Below are 25,957 nucleotides of genomic sequence, written 5' to 3'. Positions count from 1 at the left end.
AATTTTTGTCATACTGAAAGCTTTGGTGGTGGCTCTATTATTCAGCAACATCCGGCACCAATAAGAACACTAGATGATCTTCAAAATGTTCTTTTTAACTTCTGGGAAAACAAGCCACAAGGATACGTCCAGAACCTGTTTATTTTCATTCATTTCGAAGAACAGGCAACACATTATAATATTTAAAAAATAATGGGTAAAGCGAATTTTGAACAAATATTCAAAAACTTTAAGTATGGATATTTCGAAAACAAAGCAAGATTTCATTCTTCATTTTCGATTTATTTTGGCCCAATTAAGCCAAATCGCGGCACTACGGAGACCGTACTCTCCCCAATTTTTTTTTACTGAGCAGACCCCAAATATTTTCCCGTTTTACATCTGTCCAAAGACAGGATCACCTTTTTTTGAAACACCCTGTATAAGTAGAACACCCCATACGAAAAACCAGTACCAGTTAGACCTCACCTCCGTAATTCAGCCCCACCTTGTACTTATTAATTTCTATTTGTTTCAGATATAGTAACTTTTGACAACAAATATAGCATGTTTAGAAGCAAAACTATTCAATACCGAATCTACGTAACGTCTCCTATAGAGAAGTTGGGCATCGTTCCAAACGATGAAGAGTTGAATATATTGAAGTCGAATTTAAACGAAGATGTAAAACAGTCCAAAAATGATCCCTTAAATAATAATATGTTAGAAGAACCGAAAGTTGTAGGAGTAAATTGTTAAAATCTTCTTTGGTGTTAGGTGATAAATTGTTAATGAATTTGTTTTTTTTTTAAATTATACTGCTAAACATTATAGTAGTTTTAAAAATTTTATTTATAATAATCAGTGTTTTAGAGGTATATGTAATGAAAATTTGTTACTAGGAAGAAATTTATTAGCAATAAATGTGGATACTTAGACAATTAGACTTTTTATAGAGGCTGTTTGATTAAATTAAATCAAAATCAATTATAAGTACTGTATTTTTAAAAATTTAATTGGACCACAGACATTTTTAAAAATAAATTTTTTCAAATATCATGAGTTTTTTTAATATCAATTTTATAAAAAAAAATATCATCAACTGTAAGTAAAATACGAAAAATTAATCATCATCTTCATTTAAAAGCATGTTCACAAGATCAGCTTTATCACATTGTTCTCCTTCTAATCTCTGTGGGCCTTCCCATCTCATTAACGTTGGCAAAACTCTTAATTTGGTTTTGGGATCGTGTCTGAATGGACAAGTGGGATCTTTCCAGCTAAAAACAAAAGAAAACATATTACATATCACCTGTTTCTAAATGGTTCTCTACGACAATTTGTAACATGCACTTGAAGCACTGCGATTGGGTACTCAAATTATGCAATTGGAAAGAAATTCTTTAATATTATTTGTAATATAAGTTCGAAGCTGTCATGAAATAATGGCAAAATTATATGTTCTAATTGGTGCGAAATTTAACCACTTCTTCCACTACCTCTTAACAATGCCAATTTATCTTTCATCATTAAAATATGTCTCAAAGTTGCATATTTTTAAAGTATATTGATATATTATAACAAAACCGTAGAATTTTGAAATATATATTTATAAAATATGAATTTGTAAATTTTTGTAAAGTTATCAATCACAATATGCATATGCAATGTAAAAGCATTTTTTTACTCCAACGAAATTTAAACAAATAAATTTTTAGTGATAAGACTTTTGCAAACATTACAAAGTAGTTTTTTCATAGGCATTAGTCAAGTGCAAATGAAGTTGAACTGACTCCTCATAGAGCCAGAACGGATTCTCACAAACAAGGCAGTGTCTTCAGCTTGCCCCCAAGGTAATCAAAACTAGCTTTATATCATTTTAAGATAATGCATTAGAAGAGTGTACAAATGTTACATCCAATTGTTGTTTGAACAATGAGCTATAATGGATGAAGTGATTAAGGGAGCTGTTTGACATATAACAAAAATTTGAGATCTGAAAACTTCGCCAAAATGATCCTTAATTAGAGAGAGGTAGATTTTTATAGATGTATGATAATGTACTGTGTTATAAAATTATCTCCAAGAAACGGAAATTGCATCTTTAGCTTTGTTGGTAGAAAGTCCTTATCTTAATCTAATTGAACATTTATTGGCCATAAGGTTAACATCTTACTACCTTCACTTGGAGGTCTAAGTAGGGTTTCAGTCAAACTGGTAAAAATATGATATCAAACAGAGAAGACAATACACAGTATTAAATTGATTATCAAATAATTTTCTTGAACTTCTTATTCCTTATACCTTTTTATATATTTTTCTTGATGAATTGTTTCAATTTTCATAAAAAAGAGACCTAAAATTAAAACAAAACATCACGAAAAATATATGTAACAATTTATTTGTTTAAAATCAAAATAGAAATTTTGCCATTCTGGATATTATGATTTTATATAAATGTGACTAAAAAATTACATTCCAAAGCGAAGGCAGATCGTAGAACAAATTTTTAAAGAGCAATGTATGTGTATATAATACTGAATACAAACCCAATTGAATAGTGAAATTAACAAACTTATTTTGATGTCTATAATGGCACAATTGAATTTCATTGAGTTTTATTATCATCTGTCTTTTACTGTTTTAGTACTGTTACATTTTGTCAGGTCACCCCAAGTTTTATTGCTTTAATAATATTACAAACAAACAAGTACATATGCTTTTTAGTGAAATCCTGCATTTCAAATTGATGTGACCCTTCACGAGGCCATAAAAGGCCAAAATCTTATTAAACATGTTGATATTCCTATATGACTTTGTCTGATATTTTTTTTCTTTTTTAAACATGAATGAACAGTTTATAGTAGCAGTCTGTGGTCTATAGAAAAAAACTCATGACTATGACTGTTATGAAAGCACAGAAAATGGAGTTTATTATTCATTGACTGTGTAATATTTCTTATGACAAAAGAAATGGAAGCTCTAAAATTGAAGAAGACAACATTTTTATTTCATTTACAGACTTGCATCTCTTTCTTTCAAAAGTAATACACAGTGTTAAATCAAAATTCTGTCTACTAGGGTTATCCAATTTCTAAATTAAAATACCATCATTATTTTCAAACTCAGTATAGTGAATGAAGAGGAAATACTTAATAACATGTACTTTGACAGAAATCGGATGTTTTCAATTTCAAATTTTATAATTTCATTGAAAATTATACTCCAATGATGAAAGTGAAGCCAGATAATGTTCTTATCATTTTCTAAATAAAATCTCTAAATGACAATCCCAGTAAATGTTTACTTGTATTAGTAACAGATTAAAGATACATTTATTTATATCAAAATTTGTAAGTGATTTAGATATACATATACTATTCAAACAAATATTTTATATAAATCAGTTATAATTTTCTAAATATTATCCAATTTAGAAATTTTTAGCTATTACAATTTGTAATCTACTCCTTTTAAAGATATAAGCGTACTTACACTGGCATATCTCCAACTTCTACCCTTACAAAGTGAGAATTAGGGTCAGTTTTTTCTAGTTCTTGGTCTATAACTGGCCAAGCTGTAAAAATGTGTTATTTACTAATAAATGCATCAAATTATTGCTTATAGTATTAAAGTTGTTTTAAATGTTCATGGAAGTCTTCTTCACAAACTTACCTCTTACACAATATGTGCACCAACTGGTGTTATCTTCTTTTCTGGGACTGGAAAATAAGACGTGGATTTTTTGTCCTTGGCTATCAAAATTTTTGAAAAATTCTTGAAATTTTTCATAACCTTGTACTACATGAGTTTGAACCATTTTTATATTTGAATATTTTCGTGCAAACCTTAGCAACATACACTGACAATTAAATGTCCGAAAAAAAAAACGTTTTGTCGTGATACCAGTTTCAAATAAATCATGTGATTAAATGACAGTGCCGCAGATAATTACCTGTTGTCGATGATCTCCCATCAAAATAAATTCCAACAGTAACATTTATATTGCAAGGTTGCCAGAATTCATACCAAAGAAGTATACATCATAGAGATATTACAGGTAATATCTCTATGGTATACATACACCGAAATACTAAATATATTGAAGATATATTTTAGAAATCATCTTTATTAAAATTAGTTATTGATGTTTAATTTAAAAATTAGTATTTTATCTATTTGAAATGTATATTATTGAAATTGGATATACTCTAGAACTTCGTATTTCTGTGGTATGCTAGGGAATCAAAACAAAAACTTTATCTCTGACAGAAATTTATGACTCAATGTACATAGACACGTCTAATTGAAACATCAGCACATAGACGGCGGTAATAATTAATATGGAGGTTGAAATTTATTAAATATTTGATGCGATAAAAATATAAGATTTTTATTGAATAGTTTATTTATACAGATATTGTTTAAAAATTATCTAACATATCTCAAATATAAACTCTAGTTTATTATCAACACAGTTTTGACTTTAGAAAGTTGTCAAGCAGGATATCTAATATTAAACAAATTTAACGTTTATTCCCTTTAACACAGTTTTATAACTTAAACAAACTGTTGAGTAAGAATTTTCTTGATCGTCTTATTTTTCAATTTTTTTATTCAGATGTGTCATACTGCGGCTATGTATGATCAAAAAGAATGAATTTTACGTAGAGTAAAGAAGGTTGATTATATTTCAGAAATTCCGCGAAAAAATAATTTTTGAGGCAGCACTGTACTCATATAATAATGATTGTTTGAAATTGAGGTGGTAGTTGGATATTACTTAAATAATATCAATTTTCTTAAAATTTCTAAAGAATATTATTTTTCCAAATCAATATAGCGAACAAATTTTAAACGACTCAGAACAACGACGGTAATCTCTATAACTCGAAAGTGTGGTGCCAGCTTAAAAATTGTTTTTCTCTAAACTTGTGAAAAAAAATATTTTTTTAACGTTATATTTTAGAATATAGAACAGCACAGAACACTCGCAGGTTTTTTAATTTTTTTTCTAAAAACTTCATTTACTTGTTCTGGAACAAAATAGAAAAAACTTATAACAATCGCCAAAATCGCGATATCCGATGATTGTGTTGCCAACTCAAAAAGCAGATTTTTTAAAATTTTCTCTAAAAACTTCATTCACCTGTTCTGGAACAAAATAAAACAAACAGAAAATTGCGGTTCAATCCCAAAAATCGGTTTTTTTTTCAATATTTTTCCAAAGTTTGATTCTCAGCGTTATGCCGTTTTTGAACAAAATAACAATTGTTGTCCTACACACCCAGAAACAGGATTCAACAAGAGTAGGATGGATTTTTTGAAGATGTGAAAGATATAATATTCAAGTATTATGAAAAGGACTTGTTAATTATTGCTGTTACCAAACAAAGTTTTTTTACATTAGTATATACATAACGTCGATGCTCTGATATAAATTGTACAACTGATCTATATTCAAGGGCCCCAGTGGCGTACCAAGGTCTTGTAGCACCCGGGGCAGGATATGATCTCGTCACCTCCTCAGAAATGAATTTGAGTATTTTTTCACTTAAAAAAAAGTTCAAATTCCTCACACAAAAAAATTTGAAATTACGGACATGTCACTGTTAAAACACGGTGATAGGGTTTTTATAATCCATTCTATTCTATTTCAGGATGCTTGATTTAACTTTTTGAATAAACTAAACATTAACTGGATATTTAATTCCTTTGCACTGCTGCTGCTGATTGAACAACATAAGTGGACGAAAAAGAATAATTTTTATATAAAGGTTTCATATTCTACAAATAAATTGATTTGTGTATAAACATTTCTATTTTAATTTCAATTTTAAGTTTAGTAAACATGGTTTGATCATAAAACGAAAATTGTCATGCCTTCCTGAAGAAGAAAAACTCATTTTATTACGTTTTTTACAATTAATAACAATAATTTTTTTCAACACTACATGATTTTGGTGGTGTTTTTCCTTTATGTCCCAATGGCACCCCTAAGACTTGTTGCACCCTGAGTGGCTCCCTCCGCACTGCCTAAGAAGAGTTTAATTGATGATTATATAAACTGATAAAGTTTGAATAAACATTTATTTTTATATATAAAGATTACAAAATAAGTTCATTCACATAACTGATAATACACTTAAAAGTTGTTTACATATACATATACATAAAATATTAAGTTATCCCCCTTTTCAATACATTATTGGTACTTGTATAGATAACAAATATTGCAGTTAGTAAACTATATTGGAATTCATTTATTATGGCCTAAGATGAATAATGTGATTTAAATTTTTCATGAATTCCCTCTAATCATCATCATCATCTTCAGAAAATAACATTTTTACTAATTCTTCTTTCTCACATTGGTCACCATTTAATCTTTTAGGTGTGTTCCATTTCATCAACGTGGGTAGAACCATTAATTTCGTAGAGGGGTTCTTACGAAAAGGACAATTTGGATCTTTCCATCTATAAGTAATTTAAAAAAATTTAGTCACTCAAAATTTAAATTTTGTGTATACAAATTGATTTCCCAAATTTTACAGAATAATCTTGAATGCAAAGAACTTCAAATTAGAAAATATATTTTTTTATGAATATAACTTACGTTGGACGGTCTCCTACTTCAACATAAACAAAATTCAACATTGGATTTGCTGTTTTTAATACTTTGCTTATGACAGGCCAAGCTAAAAGCAAATAATAAACTTAAGAGTAGCTTTTTGTTAACAAAAACAACTTACATTTAGACAAAATCTGTTGTTTTATATTTTACTATTGATATGTTTATAGTATTGATAAAATATGTACCATGAAATGGCACGCCTCTGATTGTTAACAATGATGCAAATTTACGTAATACATATTTTAATCAATTCACTGTTGCTGATTCGATTAACCAGAAAACAATGACATTGTTATATTATCGGTATAATGCGGTAAAGATAAAAAATAATGGTTATTAACTGTTATAACTGAAAATGCTTCCGACATTCTGAAAACAAAGGACGTTTTACATCATTTAAGTCGGTTTTTTATTTTAAAACTATTTTCAACTAAATGTTTGTATGAAAAATTTAATTATAATAATCACTCACCACGCTGACAATCATCACACCAACTTTCGCCAGTATTTTCTTCTTTGGTACCACTAAAGTAAATAACTAAATCTCCCTCTGGTTTAAAATCTTCAATGAAACTTACAAAGTTCTCATAGCCTTCTATATGATGATGCTGAACCATTTTGAAATATAACTAATTATCAATGTCAAATAATTTATATACCATCTGATTAAGAACTGAAATGTGATTGGAAACAATGCAAATGAGCTGTGGCATCAAATTTTTTCTTTTGATAGCGGAATTTTCTACTATAATCTTCAAGAATAATGTTATAATTTTAAAATTTTATAAATCAAAATTTTTCTATTTCTTAAAAATTGTTATTGAATTAAACAAACAATATTTCTATGATAGTATCTTAATAGTTCTGCAACCATTTATTCACATAGACGTAATTTGGATTGCCTATACTAAAGTTCTTCCTGGGACAAGTTGAAACCAAAGCACTCAAAGACTTTTGGTGTATATATTTTTAGCCAGAATAACACTGAGAAAACTACTCTATACATTGTGTTTTTTTGAATTTAAATAACGATTACATTGATATTGTATCTCATCTTTACAAGCTTTGAAACTGTTTGTATACCAACTGAAAAGTAACTCATCTTCAGAAAGAAAAAGAAATTAGTGACTAATTTATTTATTATTATTTACAAATCATGATAAGATTATTTGTTTATAATAATTAGCTTAATTTTTGTAAATACTGTTATGTCTGTAAGCACTATATATATTTGGGGGTTTTGAATTATGTTGCCATTGCAATTTGTAAGTAGTTTATAGTTCGTTTTTCAAGTTTTCTATATAGAACAAGTGAAAAATATTCACTACAGAATAATGAAGATATATCTGCTTTTTCTTTTGTGGGGCTCAACAAGCGCAAGAGGTAAGTGCAATATTCTTTCATACTCACATATACATAAAATGATCAACATTAACGGTGTCGCAAAAATGTAGGTCAACATTGAATGTTTCTACGATCACGCATTTCATACGATTTGTATCTTAGGAAAACACTGAATTTCACCCGTGTGCAAAATATTTCTATTCGCGTGGATAAAAGTTTGTAAACTGAGAAAAATTATCGATAAATTGAAGAAACTGTTGATTTTAGTATGTAGACATGACGTTAACTTTTCACACGTGTTGCAAATTTACCACACGAGTTGGGAAAAGTAGTTTCAACTCCAATAAAGGCAAATTTATTCAAGTAATTTATCCAGTAATTGTTTTACATTTGCTCGCTGTTTCAATTGACGTTTACAACGTTCACGCAGTAAAGCATCTTTCTAAAGTAAAATGACGGAGTCATTTATAAGAATTGAGATCCTCTAAGTTCTCACATAAAAATTTTTATCTACGTTTTCCAGAGACAGTATTTAATCACTTTATTTTTGGAATTTTCCGCTTCTTAGTGCTTTTCAGAAATATGAATTTTCATCGAGGAGCAGACTCTTATGTACGTTACCTCAAAAGCTACATTTTACAAGTTGGATTGCAATATTTATTGTTCGTTAAACACTCAACTAGTATCGTTGGTTTTTATTTTAATGAAATGTTCCAATAACTTGGTATGTAAATGTGTCAGTATCGTTTGTTTTTTGTGTAGACACCAGCCGGGTATTGTTTGTTCAATCCTTTTATTTATAACACCTATCAGTTCACTACTTTAATGATAATTGAGAGGTAAACAGGGTTCTTGGTAAATCATTTTGATTGAAAGCTATGAAAAAATAATGAACTTCCACTAACTTTATAGGAAATTACTGTAGGTGGGATTATTTTCGTATTTAGATAATCGAAATTGAAACATGATATCTATAAAATTCTCGATTCTCGAAGAGTAGCAGCCGTTCGTATTCTCTATAGTTTTCAAATGAAAATCATAAGTAAATTACACAAAAAAAACTATCAGCTGGCTGTTCTATATGTAACTATGGATAAGTTTTACAACGCCAATAACGACTTTACACCCTTTGCATAGTTCATACGTAGCGATAATTGAGGTTACTGTGGTCGTACAGTTAGTTTTTTGAACCCTGCCGATAAGTAATATTCATTGCAAACTGCACGTTTTTTTATAAAGCCGCCATATTGTAAGCCATTTTACGTTTGTCGATTGGGACTTGCAGTAGTCGCGGAGGATATCAATACACCAGGACTCTTCCACAAGAAATAGGATGATTTACATTCATTAACTCCACACAATCCAATTTTGATAAATTACAGCAAGTGCGTAGGCATCGTATGAAAGCTTTCGTCTTAGAGACATTAACAAGAACAATGGCCATATTGAGTACAATTAATATGTCTTCAATGTTTTGATCTGATATAATGCCACAGTTTAATTTTTTTGGCGCGTGTCTCATGTTCTACTTATAACTTTTTTCAAAATTTAGAAGGTACTCACATTTTATTGACCTAATAAAGTGAGGTTTACATGAACAAAACCACATTATTTATTATAATGTTGCCACTATAAAGTGAGGTTATGTCGTATAATTTGTGACGTCCTATTTTTTGTTGATCATTGTTTATGAATTATCATGAAGTTAGCTGTGTTCGAAATATGGAGGGTAGAGAGAAGAAGAACAATCTGTGGGTATGAAAAGTGTCCGTTTAAATGCGTTAAAAGAGTGGCGCCACATTAATATCGGGGTAAATTTATTTTAGGTTATATTTACTACATTATTCTGTCTTCTTCGATGATAATTTTATAGTTTCTGTATTTGTATCTGCTAGATGTTTTTTTTTATTAAACATTCTAGAAGATGTTTTAATGAGTTTATTCTCGGGAAATTTTTTAATACTTTCCAAAGTTGTCCAAATAGACAAGTGATGCAACAACTAGATATTTTTTGTGATCCAATCGAGCTTTTATCCTAATTTAAAATGACATCACAAACCTTTAAAATTCCAAAACATAGACGTACTTGAGAATTTGTAACAACAATATTAGGTAGTTGGGATAGCAATATACGTAATCTTTAGTTTTAATTTATACTTGAACGTTTGATGTTGGGAATGATGTCAACGTATTTTTCGATCACCCTCTGGTATTATTGTATGAATAATGAAAAGATATATTTTATTATCCAAAAGATATATCGAAAATGAGAAAAAATGAAATTGAGATAAATCAAAAATAAGAGATTCACCCTTTTGTTTTCAACTCCTAACCTTGGGCGACCGAACCAATTTACGAAATGGACCGTAAACTCTTCTGTACAGCAAATCAAGTTAAAACGGAAGACAAATGTGCTTCTGCCGTATTTACAAACCATACCAAACATTCCACAAAGTGATTAGATTAATCTTTTTGTTTCGTTTTAAACTACGTTTATTCCTCTCGTTATTAATTCGAATTCTCGAATTAATTTAAATTATTTTTCTTTTCTTCACCATTTCTTTGGACGAAATTTCCCAAGAACAGGGCATTGATATAAATATTTAGAAATTCAGGATTGTGAATGTAAAATACTTTCTTGAAGAAAGAAAGTTGTTGCAAAAGTGGATTCACCGTTCGTTCCAAACTTTATTCTTTTATGACTTCCTGGACAAAACTCATAAGCTTCTCTATAAGTTTCCATGATTGCAGAGCTCGATACTATAAATGTAGGTACATAGACTTCTATACTGTGAATTTCTTTGCCAAAATTGAGAGACAAATGGAGAACTTAGCAGCATCTACAGCAAAAATATTGAGAGAATACAAAATTTCGATCTTTTTTTTGTTATATTTTCATACCTTCCATAAAACCAACTAAAAGAACATGAAGACGTTTATTAAATAAACATTTTAAGGTTATTTTGGCTATTTTCACTTCTAAATAATCGAATATTAGACTTTTTGCCCAGTTTGGGGTGAAATAGCCAGCCAAATACTATAGCATTCTATGGTCATGTGAGTTGTGCAAAGGTAGTAACGCAATAATTGCGATCAGAAAAATTTTCTCCGTAAATGAATCATATTTAAGTCATATTATACCAAATTATATGCCCTGCTAGTAACTATGTATATTTCTGCAGGTCTTCTTATTGAATTTCTTATAATCTTTTCACTTCATAATCTATTTCGAAGCTATCTCTCCAATCTCTGAACCACAAAAGCCCTGATGGTATGCAGAAACTTCGCAGAGAGAAATTGGGATTGTAGCTCAAAGATCCTACTGTGGATGTACACACCGGAGCCATGAAATCATGCCCAACGGCTGCACTAGAAGTGATTCTGAATCTCCCACCTTTCCATATAATACTGGAAAACGTGACAGATAAAACATCACTTGGAATGTTTAGAGATGGAATCACCAGAGAAAAATCGTTCCTAAATAATGAACAAACATGGGGCATGCCGCAGGATGATGCATCATAAAGTTTATCTTTGAGAGAAAATTTACAACAATACTAAGCTCTAGAAGCAAGTGACACCATACAAGAAATGAATAGAAATGCCATTAGAAGGTATACGGACGGATCTAAAGCAGTTGACAGAACTGGAATAGAAGTGTACAGGACCAGAACAAATCACTCTGAAAGCCTGGGCTACACACCAATCATTTTTCAAGCAGAAATGTATGCAATTGGAAAATGTGTCCAGTTCAATCTACAGGTTAGTTTTGTGGCCACTTGATCGATGGGGAAGTTTTAAAAGCATAGGATCGTTCTCTATGAAAAATTGAACGTACGAAGTTGTGAATGGAAAAAATATGAGGAGCCATAAGCGCTCTTCATAAATACCCAACCATACTCAAAATTACTTCACAAATTGACATATTTTAAGATCAAGGTCATAGAAGAGCTGTACTTCAAAAAATAGAACCATATTTTTAACAACAAATCTCAATTATTTTTTAGTTTTCTACCTATCGTAGAGGTGGGGTCATCTTCCATATATACATTTTTTTAAACTTTTCGAAAAAAATAAGTGATCTTTATACACCTTTTGGAGATCAGGTACAAATTTAAAGGGGTTTCAAGTGGAAAACCCATATATTTTGATATTTTAGGTTTTACTATAGTGAAACTCAAGTTTTAACAACAGTGAGTACGTTATAAAACTTTCTCAAAGGAATCCATTAACTACCTTTTCTTTGTAAAATACATTCGTGGTCAAAAATAACGCACCACCCCGATTTCTGAAAATGGTTTTTTGCTTAATAAATTTAAATTAATATTACTATTGTTTAACTTCCTTTTGACACAATAATAAGAAATGTATATTAATTTTTAATGAGTAAAAAAATAAAAATAGAAACAATGCAATAAAACCAAATTTTCTTAAAAATAAAACTTGCATTCTAAACAATAATGTTCCTTTTTTTAAAACGCTAGTATCGTGTATTTCCTCCTTTGGATTTTAATTGTTGCTAACATTCTCCTGGGCATGCTTAGGTGCTATATCTCTTCTTGAGGTATGTTCTCCCATTCCTCTAATGCAGCTTGTTCAAGTTCATTTAAATTTTGAGAAGATTGATTTTTGAGGACAAATGCGGCGTTTTAAAATGTCCCAGACAGGGGGATAGGATTTATATCTGCACTTCTTGCTGGGCAGTCCAGGGTATGAGCTCCTACTTCGTTTAGGTAATTCAAAACATCTGGCGCAACGTGTTGTTTAGCATTATCATGTATTAAACGAAAATCATCACCAATAAATGGCCCAAACGGAACGACGTGATTTTCAAGAATGTCAGTTCTGTATCTTGCTGCGTTAAGGGCGGGTCTAGGAAGAGACCCTAATTCTGTGCAGGTATCAAAACAAATTCTTTGCCAAAACATGATAGACGCTCCTTGGAAGGGCTACCTGGAAATGATACAAGACTGCGCAAATCTTTCTACTCGCCATCTTCGAATTTGTAAATCAGTAAATAAAATTTGGCACCAATTTTCTAAATTCCAATCTAAGTGTTGCATTTCAAATCTTAGTCTAGCAATACAATGCTGCCTGGTTAGCAAAGGTGCCTGGAGAGCTCTTCTGATGTGTAGACCAGCATTCTGAAGGTGTCGTCTTTTGATCTATCAGAGATATTTACATTTCGGACTTCTCGTAAAAGGCTGTTGAGCTCGACACTTGTCATTGACCAATTTCTTAATGAATTTAATTGCAAAAAACGGTCATCAGAACCAGTCTCTCGAAATCTTTGCATCAATCTGCCAATGGTTGTGTGGTGTACGCCAAACAGAATTGCCACACGATAACTTTGTCACTGTTCAACTAACTCGGCTATTCTTTCAGCTTCGCGTTCACTGCCTAACTCCATTCATTTTTTGTTTAACTAGTCTCGACTTTAACACACCTTGATTGACGTAAATTACTGCTGTCTACAAATTTGTACAACAATAGAATGAAAAGTATATTAAAATACGCATAAAATTAGAATTTTAGAAAACCACAAAAACAGTTATTTGCTGATAAGAAATTTTGCTACATTTTATCGAGTTTTATAGAATAAAAAAGGAACCCAAAAGATTAACATTTTAGGTTTTTATATTGAAATAAAGGGTGGTGCGTTATTTATGGCCACGAGTTTAGTTATTTCACACCATTAACATTCAAGTGAATATACTTCCGCAAACCATCGAGCGAAGATTTCCAATTTATTGTAACTTTGTTGCAGATTTTCGTGTTATTATATTGTTCTTAATTGAATTAACGTTTTTTATAAGTAATATAATACTTTTAAGCATTAAATTTTTTGTATTTCCAGATAACTCAATCAGTCAATCACTAGGGAACTTATTAGATCTCATGAAAAAAAGTGCTTCGGTTCAAGACGTAACGGTAACATCAGAAATTGCCAATCAAATAACAAGAAATGTCACTCAGTATATTAACAAAAGAAAAACAACAATACGTTCAATACCTTCGCCAACAACAAATGATGGAGATTTATTTGATGCCGCTCAGATAAGAGGACCGGAGCTTACTGAATCAGAGCTATCTAGCAACGAAACAATACCTGTCAGACGAAAAATTAGTGAGACAATACTTTCAATACTAGATAATTACAAGCAGTCTGATGTTATAGGAGTTCCAGGACTACCTGTACCAGATCCTATGTATATACCTGATATGACAAGAGCTTTCTCAATTGGTACCATGTATTTCGAAAACATTCAATTACACGGTTTAAGTAAATACGGAATAGAATATGTTGTTGCAAATGTGGCTAAAATGAAAGTTGAAGTGTGTTTAACAATTGATGTCTTAATAGTAACAGGCAATTATACACTCAAATCGTGGGTTTCTAAAGGATCTGGACCCTTTACTGTTACCATGAAGAACGTAAGTTGTTGCTAGTAGATTTAAGAGACTTATTAGATTAAAAATATAATAAAATAAGTAAACAATTCATATCATTATTAACGGAAAGAAGACCTCATGTCAATAATATGCAAGACGTAGATTATAAATTATATTTCATGGCATCCTTGAGGTGTCTTAAATTGTTTTCAATATCTACCGCTCGATTTTCAAATTTCCAATGAACTCTTTTCACTGGCTTCCAGGAGGTTGGATTTTTTACAGATAAAGTATGATTGTACTGGCATTCTAAAACAAGATGGACTGGAGCCTCTTCCTGTTCTGCCTGATGCGAGACTGTTCTATAAGAATGGTAATGAGGTGTTTAATGTGTCTATTAATTAGGAAATGATATGGGAGTGAAAATATAGTAGAACCTTGGGAACCTTGTTCTAGAGTTATCATTGGTAGTAATTCTTCATTTATTTCGCACTTGGTAATTTCGGAAATTTTCTAACAGACTGACAGTTGAAGTTAGGTTGTCGACTCAAAGAAAGTGGTTAAAACTTCATAATCATAGTTATTAAGTTATAATTCAGATATTTTTTAAGGTTATTGTAATAATTATAACTTCATTGGAAGTTGGCGACGATGGTTTGTTGGAAGCTCCTAAACTGGATACAGATGTAACTTTTGGAGACATTGAAATGGATTTTCAAGAACAAGGGTTAGTTGCTAATGTGTTTCAAGGTAAGTATATATTTTTTAATGCTTTTCTTCAACTTTTCACGTCCATTTTTCATGATTCTACTCTGGGTGAGACTGCTCCTTCATTATCAAAAGTGAAATATTGGGTTACAAAGTTTAAACAAGGTCCTATGACCTTCGAAGACCAGCGAAAGAATTCACAAAGCGTACTGGATGATCGTTTACTGAATGTGCGCGAGATAGTAGTAGTAGGTACATCGCATATTAACTGAAAATTTAAACATGAGAAAGGTGTGTGTAAGATGGGTGCCCATTTTCCTCACAGTTGAACAAAAACACAATCGTGAAGATGGCAATATTTCACAAAAATAAAGCCGAATTTTTGCGACGTTTCATAACAGTGGATGAAACGTAGGTCCATCATTTCACATCCAAAACAAAAGAACAATCAAAACAATGGGCTGAAAAGGAAGAATCGGTTCCAAAGAAGACAAAGACCGTTCGATATGTATGCAGGGCCATGGCGTGGGTAATCTTCATCGACTTAAAAAATCAAAAATAATCAACAGCGATTATTACGAAAACTTATTGCAACGTTTGAGCGGAAAAATCAAGGAAAAATGGCCAAGAAGAAAGTGTTGTTTCTTCAAGACAATGCAGCAGCTCACCCGTCCGTTATAGCAATGCCCGCAATGGTCAAAGTTAATGAATCAAATTTTTAATTCCTCTTGCATGCAATTTACCAGATGAAGAGGTGATGTCGGCAATTAATATCTAGTTTGAGGAGCGTGACGATTCTTATTATAAAAAGGGCATCGAACTTATTGACTATCGCTGGAAAAAGTGTATGGAGCTAAAATATGGTTACGTTGCAAAATAAATATGTTTTTGCAAGGGCCGGATTAAGGGCTGGTTAGGGCCCGGGGCTGAAATAGTGACGGGGCCCTCTTAAGGTATTCGGAAAACAAAAAATAATATTAATACGTTAGATTTGTGGTATCAATACATAAAAAATACAGAATTTTTTTCAAATTATAGGGCCCTCTTGGACCTGGGGCCCTGGGCTATAGTCCCCGAAGCTCCTAGCTCTATCCGGCCCTGGAGATTGCTGATAGTAGGCTGGTTTTCTAATGCTTTCTTTGTAACCTCAATATCCCTAGTAAGTGGACGACTTGAGGGCGAACGATCTTCATGCGTCAAATATCCGCTATTAAAAGGATTAACATTTATTCCTTTATCCCTTGCTGCCACGCCTGCTTCAAACTTTTCTTTCCAATAATGTTTTAATAATACCGAACTTAATGCCTACCATACTATTTATAATAAAAACGTATCACGTCTTCAATAAACAAACAGAATTATTAGACATTTCTTATGATACACCCTTGTACATATAAATTGGTTTAATAATAAATTTAATTAGTCTGCTATTGGTTTACAATTCTTGAGAATTTTGAATTGATTCTGCTTATAAAACTTATTTATATTATAACCTGACTTATGTCATTTTTTTCAGGGATCATGAAATCAGTTGGCTTTTTCTTGTTTGATTCAATAAAGCCCTATATTCTGAATGAAGTAAATACAAACATAAGACACAACATCAACTATGAAATTAAAAACATAAATAAAACTTTCCTAACAACAATTTTACCAATCGACCAATTGATTTACGAAATAAGAAAAATGATCAGATATAGTGGCTACGAACCTTTCTCTATCCCCGATTACAACATTACTGTTGGGATTTTTGACGTTCGCTTGTACAATACCAGGATCTTCGGACTATCAAATTTTCACAGAACGAAAGACCTTATGTTCGAATTGATAAATAAGACTTCACATGTATCATTTGAAGTTAGTACTGGAAAGCTTATTGGTAATAGTAATTGGGGAGTAGTTTTGATTCCAGGAAAATTATATAGAGATGGTGCACTTGCCTTCACTGTTAATAGTTTCAAAGTAAGTATTATCATTATAATAATTACACTAGTTAACAAAAAATTAACTTTTTGAATTACATTTAAATGATATGCTTGAAAAAGGAATCATACATTAAAGCGATTCACCCTGGAGTAGCTCAATCTGTATGGTTAATGAAAAACCCAATGTTTCTGGTAGGAAAAAATAGAGCATTGTCGTAGATTATCGTAAACCAACAATCATTGTTACCCTAGTTTTAATATAATTGACAATCCCGAAGAATTTGGCCGCTGTAATTTTTCTCTAATTCTTGATTTAGCTATTGGTTATCATTTTCTGCAATTTTTGTGGTTGATAATGTTCACTTATGACTTGTTTTTGTCAAATAAATCCACGAAACAGCTCGACTTACTTAGATTTTTATTATTTAAGCTTATATATTAATAGATAGCAGGCGCATTTCACTGTGTTAAGATTGGTATCTAAAGCTTTTATGTCATAAGTAGTTCAAAGATACGTTATTTGAACAATCCAAATAATTTTCGCTATATATGCGATAAAAAATACCTACAGTAGAGTTTATACGAAGCCAGTCCTGTAGCTCTGCAGACAAGCCAGCGTTGGCCTGGTCCATATTGTTTAGACGAGGCCATTAATTCACGAATTATTCTTCACATTTGAAGTTAAAAATGATGAAGTCTGTTAAAGAAAATGTTTAAAGAACATCACTGTACTATTAGGAGGGGACTTGATTGCTATATTAGATAAAAGCGAAACTACTTTGGAAAGAAAATGGTTTAGCGATAGATAGAGTTTCTGTTTTGTTGCTAAAATAACTACGATTAGAAGATCCTTCTGAGTACAAGTGCATCACAACGTTTATCCCACAAGCATTCGTGCTCTCTATAAAGTTGTCCAAGGTATCCTCTTAGTTGAATTTTCTCGGCATTTTGCCGCAGAAATTCCAAACAAAAACAAAGATACACACACATTGTAAAAATGTTTACACTAGGCCAGTGCCAGTGCTGTGAGACTTGCAGTCAGCCATCGTGTATATTAGGCTTAATTTAAGTATTTTAAGATGTTGAATAAAAATGAGAAGTCTTGTGCTTACATTTGTGTGTAAATCGTGTGTGGAATGTTAAGGATTATATAAAATTGAAACACCAACTATTTTGCAAGAACTATGGAATCATATCGAAGACTGTTATTTTTATAGCGTTAACATAAACGGTTTGAACCAGAGATTCCCAAAGTGGTTGATATTGACCCCTTGGGGTCGATATCGGTTACCAAGGGGTCGACATAAACGAAAACTGTTTTTGGGGGTCGACGACCTCTAAAAATCGGCCCGTATTAACTAACCCGAGTTCTTATTTAAAATTTTTTAGATACTGTATAACTTGTTGTATGGGTCCCGACTTGTTATGAATGACTAATATTTTAGTAGAAAGTATCATTCTTTTACTTTTAAATAAACTTAACATCGATAAGCGTACACACATTCGTAGAAGATGAATAACTTGACTAGTTAAAAAGCGTGAAAAATACCTGTAAGATAATATAATGTGTTCAAGCGTATAAATTTTCCAGGCATGTTTTGACTTGCACTATTTTAGGCGAATTTAACTCGAACGAGATTATGATAAAGTTGAAGTCCAAAAATGCTCCGGATATTTTACTATAGGACACGCTTGCACTTATGATAAAAATGCATTTGCGTTTTCAATTTCGTTGGAACTTGATGAATGATACTGTAGGCTTCTCGGGTGAAAAAGTCGTACAGAGATTCTAAAAAAAAAACGAATCGAAAGGGCAATATACATAATGTATGCTCTTCGATACTATCGCCGCGATTTTTCTAAAAAAAAAATAATTCAGCTTCGTTATGCTCCACTCTGAAATCGCAAAAATCTTTCGAACTTCTGCCTTTTTTCTCATTCAACTTGCAAAAAATGATATTTAAAAATCGCAAAAAATATTTAAAAAGATGACTTTTGCAGATGAAGATTCACCCTTTAAAATGCTTTCTTTAAAATTTTCTTGTCATTTTTAAATATCATTTTTTTGCATTTAAATGAAAAAAAGACAAATGTTCGAAAGATTTTTGCGATTTCAGAGTGGAGCACGGCGAAGCTGAAATTTTTTTTAGAAAAAATCGCGGCAACAGTTTCGAAGAGCATACATTATGTATATTGTCCTTCGATTCACTTTTCTAGAAGCTCTGTACGACTTTTTTTGTCCGAGAAACCTACAGTATTATTATTCAAGTTCCGACGAAATTGAGAACGCAAATGCACTTTTAACATAAATGCAAGCGTATCCTATAGTAAAATATCCGGAGCATTTTTGGATTTCAACTTTATCATAATCTCGTTCGGGTTAAATTGCGTACAGGCGCCTAAAACAGTGCAAGTCAAAACATGCTTGAAAGATTAATTGTATAGTAATTACGGGGGTCTGAGAAATCAGTTCAGTTAAGAAAAGGGGTCTCTTGTCTAAAATGGTTTGGGAATCCCTGGTTTAAACAACAAAAATCCAAATAAATAGCAGTATCCAAGAACTAAAAATATGCGTAGACCCTTAGAACATAACTTCGAAGGACCAAGACCAAGCTCATCACAAATTGATATTGATTTTGAAGGTATATCAAAAGAGCGAAAATGCTTTTCCGAAGACGAGCATCAAGACGAAGAAAAAGCTTGCTTTCTTCCGAAACTAAAATAAGCTTATATCGTGAAAGAAATAGAGAATTACGGTGTTAAAATCGGTTCTAGCTTTTGTTCAGATATCAAAAACTTGTTGATAAACATATGCTGGTAACAACAGGAGCCAAACGACTGGCGTTTATTCGTTGACAGCTCACAAAGTAGACTAAAATGTATTATATTACATAATGGAAGTTATACGCTGTGATATTCATTGCCCGCAGTATATCGTAAAAGAAAGATTTGAACTTTCATTGTATTGGAAAAGTTATACCTAACATTATGACATCAACTTCAATGTCAAACTGCTTAGTATTTCCAGTTGAATCCAATTTCAAAAACTTTGTAGCCCTAAAGTTGAATTTGTTGTATAAAAGTGTCCCGAATTAAAAATTAACGAATTGATCTAGAATCTTACTAACTGTTTGGTTAGGTTAGGTATTATAAATATTATCCCAAAGGAATACAAGGAAAAGGACTACAGTGCGTATATAATTAATCACGTTCAAAATCGTGGAAATATGAAAATTAATATTTCAGTTACACAAGAGGGTTATAAAAACAAAATGTATCTGTGTATTCCGTGGTTTTGAGTTAACCCAATTTAATTTCATAGTTAAAAGGATACAAACAGGTTTTTTGTTTTTATGTGAATTCATTGTAAAATTGTTTGTTTGGTTGGTAAAATTATGTTGCCAAAAATTTGTTTCTTCTAATTTCTCAATGTGGTAAGGACGCATTCTATCATATTACGAGTATGTCTTTGTGTAATATTTTATTTACATACTTAGTGTAGAGGTGAAACGATGTATCAGACACGATGACGCACTATTATAATGTGACTAAAAATCACTTTGGAGTGATAAACACCAAATACAAGATTATCGAATATGCAAATGATGTAATTTTGAAGAGCAACAATGAAATAGAAGAAAAATTTAATATTAAAGGAGAACGCAACAGAAAGAGAACTGAGAATTGATGAAAAGAAAACCAAACACATGCATAGAAACAGAAACATAAACACATACAGCTAGAGTTGAAGTTGAAAAATTTGAATATTTGTGAAGAATAATTATCAAGCCCGATCCATATCCTCCACAAGGAAACGCCAGTGCGAGAGTGTAGACTGTGCGCTTGTATCACCTCGCCTTCGTCTCGTTGTCGCTCCGCTTCGTGTCGTTTTTTCGGATGCGAGTCAAAAGACGCGAGGGAGTGAGGCGAGGCAATTAACCAAACTCTCGTGTTTTGTTTTCATCATATTGGAGACGTAGCGGGCAACTGAATGTATCGAGAGTCTAGAGCGAACAATAGAAATAAAAATAAATATCAAGTACAGAATTTCGGTAGGAAATAAAAAACTTCACAACAGAAATGCGTTTAAAGATAAACATATGAATAACAACACTAAAACACGGATTTGTTCGAACTCATTGATCAAATGCAAGTATTATACTGTAATGTTTTTCTTATTCATCGGTGGGGTGAATTTATTAACACTGTTACTAATTTAATTTATTCAAACACACTAGATTTAACTTATATAATTCATTTAAATTTTTCCTGAATACAGATCGCCTGCTATGAAAAAAAAAACGTATATAAAAAGAAACCTCGAACGAATTACTTTTTTGCCAAATTTTAAAGCTCTATTATAACCGGAGAGGACAGGCTTCACGGCCCATATCGAGGACTTGTTTGTAACAATACATAAAAATAATACGGATGATTTATACCTAGAAGAGGATGAATGAAACAAAATCAATACCACTAACCTGGAAATTGTTCATTTATCAAATAAAACGAGCAAAACAATAAGAATTAAATCACAAAAAATGAGGTGATACGCGAATTATTTGATGGCTTTACCATGAAGTAATATGGAAGACTAAAAATAAAAATAAAAGGAAAAGGAGGCATGGAGACGAAGATCTCAAGAAGCATTGATAATGTGGTTTGGTACCCAATAGAAACCGAATTAAACGAGTTCCAAAATAATTTTTTTAGGAAATTATGCCAATTAGAGTTTTTTGTACGATGCTCACATATTTTATTTCTTACTGGAACAAGTTGGGATACCTGTAATTTAATTAACTAAACTTAAATTTAAGCTAATTGACTCCAAAAAACTGAAAGTATGTGCATCGCAACTACAGTACAATACATCGACGAGACAGAAATAAAACACTACGAGGAACATAAATACTAAAGAATGAAAATAACACTCGACAAAATAATCAAAGAGAGAAATATACAGGATAGAAAAGTTATATCTATGATTAGTGGAATATTAGGGGCTAAACAACAAACAACGAATATATAACATAATATATATGGCAGATAAAACAAGCAACGGAACAAATGCCAACGACTGAAATGGACTTCTGGAGAAGAGTAGCCGGAAAATTCAAAAGAGGAATGATAAGGAATGACAGAATAAGGGAGATAATAAAAGTCAGACACAAATCAATCGATTACATCAAAACCACACAACTAATTTGGTATGCTAATGTACAAAGAATATTAGAAAACAGAATACATAAACAGTGTAAACAAAGTAAAAAGAGAAGTGGTTTTCCACAAAGAAGCCACATATAGGGTGAAGACAAGGAGAAAGGAGAAAGATATGGCAGGATTTTCCATTAGCAATATTGTAAGCTTAAAACTATCAAAACATTTTATTTGTATGTGAACATGGATGGCAGATATTTAATACCTTACTTTTTTATCTTTTTTTATTAATATGAGTTATAAATAAAATCTGTGATATATTTGCCATTCTGATTAATGAGTTTTAGATACTATAATTCCGTCACCGGGAACATCAGAAGTTTCTGAGAGAAAAACTGAAGCTAGTTCACACCAACAACTAAGACAATTTCATCAAGGAGTCATAAATGGATATTCGTTCCATTGAATTTTTACTTTTGCTTTGCTTTTGTTGGTATATAATCTTATGTAAAGTGGGGAAAATGACATACTAGAAACGCTATTATCAAAGCAGAGTAACTTTTGCGCCACTAGAGAATAATATCTTAATCTCAAAGATGAATTGGTTCAACTGTTTTTACGTATCTTGACTAATTATTCTGTACATGTACCTAATATAGTAAGCTCGACATGACACGTCCTGTAGTATCTTGAAAAAATTCTAGTGCACATTGTTTGAGCTAAAAATATAAGAATTCGTTCTTTATCTCTAGATGCCGCAAAAACGAGTTGGTTTCTAACAAGCATGTTCTTGGCAGTGTAAAGAAACCCTGCTTTGATCTCGGAAAACGAATTATTTCGGCAATTCCTGAGGCCAGCTTGGAAAGCTCTGATAAGCTAAAAACACATTTATCTATAAAGTTTGATTATCTACTATTTGTTATTAAAAAATCCTTTGAGTAACGGTTAAAAATAATAATTTCGGTCCAAAATTAAAAATACTTTTTTAATATGGAACGAATTCACTTCATGAAAATCAATGTTTTTGTCTCGAGTGGTCCTATTATTTTTTTAATTAAATTTGATCAAATTTGCAGGTTCGTATCGATGCCAGTCAAAGCATGGATATCTCTTATCCACCGTCACTAGACGATATTCAATTAGAATTGGGAGATATTCATGTAAAGTTCAATGGACTGGGAAGAATAGACAAGCTTATTGAAATCGGGGTGAATATCATTCCAAATGTATTGAGAGCTCAAATCATGGATGCCATTGAAAGACCTCTCAAATATAAAATTCAAGAGGGACTGAATCTAGTTAACGTGGAAAAGCTTGTTGTGGACAATGCCGATCAGTTAGATGATGCAATGGGATATTTATAAAATATGTGACAATTTTTTTATAAATATGTTTGTATTATGATTTTTTGATTAAACGATTTCTTTAATTTTATTGATTTGTATTGGGAAACATTCATTGTTTAAATTATATATGAAATAAGAGGAAATAACTTAACTATTATATGGAGCCTCTAAAAAACTGAATAGAGTGCTACTGAAAATGACCTTCATCAATTTAAGACTGATTCTGAAATTTTTATTTTATGATAAAGACAGATAATTATTGATTCAAATCCACCATCAATAATAAATTTCAAGAAAAATACATATTAAGCTACTATTTTTATAGCTATTTGTTCAACTAATAACCAACTAAGATCATATATTGTAAATGGGAGTTAAAATCTTATCTAAAACCAATTGTTGCATGAATATAAACAAAAATGATGATTCCACTTCAATATTATGCATAAGTTTTTAAAGCATACAAAACATAATGCAAACTTTATTGTTGCTCAAGAATCCCTAGAAAAATTCAGAAACGTAGGTCATGGTTTTCTAATCTATCACTAGTACACGAAGCTTGTGAATTCCACTTTTACTAATATGATAATATAATAATAATGAAGAAAATGGGGAGGTCTTAACGGTCTTACTTGTCTGAACTTCAGTTCCCTTTGTATCATTTAGCATCGCTTGGAGAGGTTGTGCATAGAAACGGCAGTCTAGGCGATAGCCGATTTCCGCGTGACCTGTGATTATGCCTACCAGAGTCATTGACTTCTGTTTAGCTTCAGTAATTCCATTTCCCACTATGAGGGGTTTGTCTCACGTTGAAGGTTTTAGCCTGTCCGCATCCATGTGACTTAAGTCATACTTTTCCATGATAAAACATTAGCATATTTTTTAAAAACATTTACGTCTTTTTATAGTGTTCTCAGATCAGTGATCTAGGGTGAAACTTAAGTAAATTCGGAAGAGAATATGAGAGGAGCTACATTTGTAATCAACAGTTGAAATGTTGGAATAGAAAGATAGTTTCAAGAATCTATTTTGTAATTATTTAGTAGCTGAGAATAAAGGTCTGTATATATTATTTTCGTTTTGCTGCTCACCCCAGAAGAATGGTGTTGATTCTGCAAATTGAAAAAGTACCTTACAACATATATAACCATACTAGCAATACCCGTCGCGGCTTCGCCCGCGGTTTATTGAACCTCACGTTATATATGGATAATTCAATAAGAAATGACTTATGTATTCTATGCATTTATTCAATTTGGTAGTGTTATAAAGAAAGCTGGGTAAAATGCTGGAAACCCAATTTCATATTAACCCTTTTTAAAGAAATCAAAAAGAAATTTCCAGAGAAATTCGCTTTTAGATATTCACACGGCACCCATTTCTAAAAAAGAATCGCTTTGATATCTCAATTCGTCATGAAGAATTGCTAAATATATGGTTCCGTAATAAAAAATTTTGTTCAACTCTTTGAACCCTTTCCAATTCGAATTTTAAAAATGGCAGAAATTGGTTTTTAGGTATTTGTACGGAGAATGTTTTAGTGCAAAAACGAAGTCGATATCTCAATTAACGGCCGAGAAAAACGGAAAAATCGAATTTGCAAACATACCCCGTTTTACCCCTTTAAAATCGAAATTTACCCCTTTGAAATCTAAATTTCACAAAATCCTTTCTTAGCGTACCTCTACACACCGATACAAAAATACCCTCAAAATTTCATGTCTCTATCTTTAATAGCCTTGGCTGGGCGTTGATGAGTGGATGAATCAGTGAGTTAGTCAGTCAGGACATCCTCTTTTATAGATATAGTTAACCAAAAATCTTCTTCTTCCTCTTCGTTCATTTGGCATTCTGTCAACTGGTCTCTCCATTCTCTTCTGCGGCTCCTTGCCCATCTTACTACATCCTGAATATCGCACATGTTCCTTATTTCTTCATTTCTCTTCCGATCGAGTAACGTATGTCCTGTTATTGATCTCAGAGTCCGCATTTTTGTTTTTCTTAGGAGCCGTTTAGTGGTTGTGTTCTCCGCTCTAGTTTCTATTGCATATGTCATGATCGGCCTTAAGCAAGTTCTACTTATTCTAAGGTATCCTGATATTAATGCTGCCTTTGTTGTTTGTGCTTTTACTTCTTTCTTTAGATTTCTATCGATTGTTATGTTTGTCCCTAGATATTTGAAGCACATCACTTGTTCTACACTCTGATCGTAGATCGCTAGTTTACATCTTCTCGTTTCTTTAGATATTGTCATTTTTTTTTGTGGATATTTGCATGTTGTACGTGTTCGCTATTTGTTGGAATTTATATAGGAGGTTCTGTAGGTTATCTTCGTCTTCCGAGATGATAACTGCGTCATCAGCATAGCATATTATTTTTATTTCTTCTTTCTCTACCATTCGGTATCCTCTCCCGGCTTGCTTTACTTCGTTGATGATTTCGTCCATTATAATATTGAACAGGATTGGGCT

General features: G+C 31.7%; 4 protein-coding genes across 4 annotated transcripts in view; 2 read left to right on the top strand and 2 right to left on the bottom strand.

Annotated features, from left to right (window-relative positions):
* LOC130452422 (SEC14-like protein 4) overlaps positions 1-1,038 on the top strand; it is a 47,903-nt gene extending 46,865 nt beyond the window's left edge. The window contains exon 10 of the mRNA XM_056791698.1: positions 518-1,038. Coding sequence (XP_056647676.1) covers positions 518-738 — 221 coding nt within the window. The 3' untranslated portion in view covers positions 739-1,038. The remainder of the gene's footprint in view (positions 1-517) is intronic.
* Positions 871-3,968, bottom strand: LOC130452424 (thioredoxin domain-containing protein 17-like). Its single transcript, XM_056791700.1, has 3 exons — positions 3,655-3,968; positions 3,475-3,556; positions 871-1,259 (listed from the first exon to the last, which is right to left on the bottom strand). The coding sequence occupies exons 1-3, from the start codon at positions 3,836-3,838 to the stop codon at positions 1,103-1,105; spliced, it is 423 nt and encodes a 140-aa protein (XP_056647678.1). The 5' UTR covers positions 3,839-3,968; the 3' UTR covers positions 871-1,102.
* Positions 3,969-6,050: 2,082 nt separating this feature from the next.
* LOC130452423 (thioredoxin domain-containing protein 17-like) lies at positions 6,051-7,479 on the bottom strand. The gene is made up of 3 exons (XM_056791699.1): positions 7,086-7,479; positions 6,596-6,677; positions 6,051-6,456 (listed from the first exon to the last, which is right to left on the bottom strand). Exons 1-3 carry the CDS (start codon positions 7,228-7,230, stop codon positions 6,294-6,296), a joined length of 390 nt encoding a protein of 129 aa, XP_056647677.1. The 5' UTR covers positions 7,231-7,479; the 3' UTR covers positions 6,051-6,293.
* A 386-nt stretch (positions 7,480-7,865) lies between these two features.
* On the top strand, positions 7,866-23,574 carry LOC130452421 (uncharacterized). Its single transcript, XM_056791696.1, has 5 exons — positions 7,866-7,996; positions 13,815-14,392; positions 14,962-15,100; positions 16,575-17,020; positions 23,217-23,574. Exons 1-5 carry the CDS (start codon positions 7,948-7,950, stop codon positions 23,502-23,504), a joined length of 1,500 nt encoding a protein of 499 aa, XP_056647674.1. The 5' UTR covers positions 7,866-7,947; the 3' UTR covers positions 23,505-23,574.
* Positions 23,575-25,957: the final 2,383 nt, after the last annotated feature.

This window comes from Diorhabda sublineata, chromosome 1 (assembly GCF_026230105.1).
Source record: "Diorhabda sublineata isolate icDioSubl1.1 chromosome 1, icDioSubl1.1, whole genome shotgun sequence".
NCBI lineage: Eukaryota > Metazoa > Arthropoda > Insecta > Coleoptera > Chrysomelidae > Diorhabda > Diorhabda sublineata.
Note: the sequence above shows the minus strand (reverse complement) of the source record. Positions and strands in the feature narration are given on the sequence as shown.

What these genes read in the sequence shown, in the direction of transcription:
- LOC130452421 (XM_056791696.1), top strand. Translation starts at nt 7,948, where the DNA reads ATGAAGATATATCTGCTTTTTCTTTTGTGGGGCTCAACAAGCGCAAGA. An exon ending in TTACTGTTACCATGAAGAAC is followed by an intron (nt 14,393 to 14,961) that starts GTAAGTTGTTGC and finishes ATATTTTTTAAG; the next exon opens with GTTATTGTAATAATTATAAC. An exon ending in AGTTGCTAATGTGTTTCAAG is followed by an intron (nt 15,101 to 16,574) that starts GTAAGTATATAT and finishes CATTTTTTTCAG; the next exon opens with GGATCATGAAATCAGTTGGC.
- LOC130452423 (XM_056791699.1), bottom strand. Translation starts at nt 7,230, where the DNA reads ATGGTTCAGCATCATCATATAGAAGGCTATGAGAACTTTGTAAGTTTC. An exon ending in GTGTGATGATTGTCAGCGTG is followed by an intron (nt 6,678 to 7,085) that starts GTGAGTGATTAT and finishes ATTTGCTTTTAG; the next exon opens with CTTGGCCTGTCATAAGCAAA. An exon ending in GAAGTAGGAGACCGTCCAAC is followed by an intron (nt 6,457 to 6,595) that starts GTAAGTTATATT and finishes AATTACTTATAG; the next exon opens with ATGGAAAGATCCAAATTGTC.
- LOC130452424 (XM_056791700.1), bottom strand. Translation starts at nt 3,838, where the DNA reads ATGTTGCTAAGGTTTGCACGAAAATATTCAAATATAAAAATGGTTCAA. An exon ending in GTGCACATATTGTGTAAGAG is followed by an intron (nt 3,557 to 3,654) that starts GTAAGTTTGTGA and finishes ACATTTTTACAG; the next exon opens with CTTGGCCAGTTATAGACCAA. An exon ending in GAAGTTGGAGATATGCCAGT is followed by an intron (nt 1,260 to 3,474) that starts GTAAGTACGCTT and finishes TTTTGTTTTTAG; the next exon opens with CTGGAAAGATCCCACTTGTC.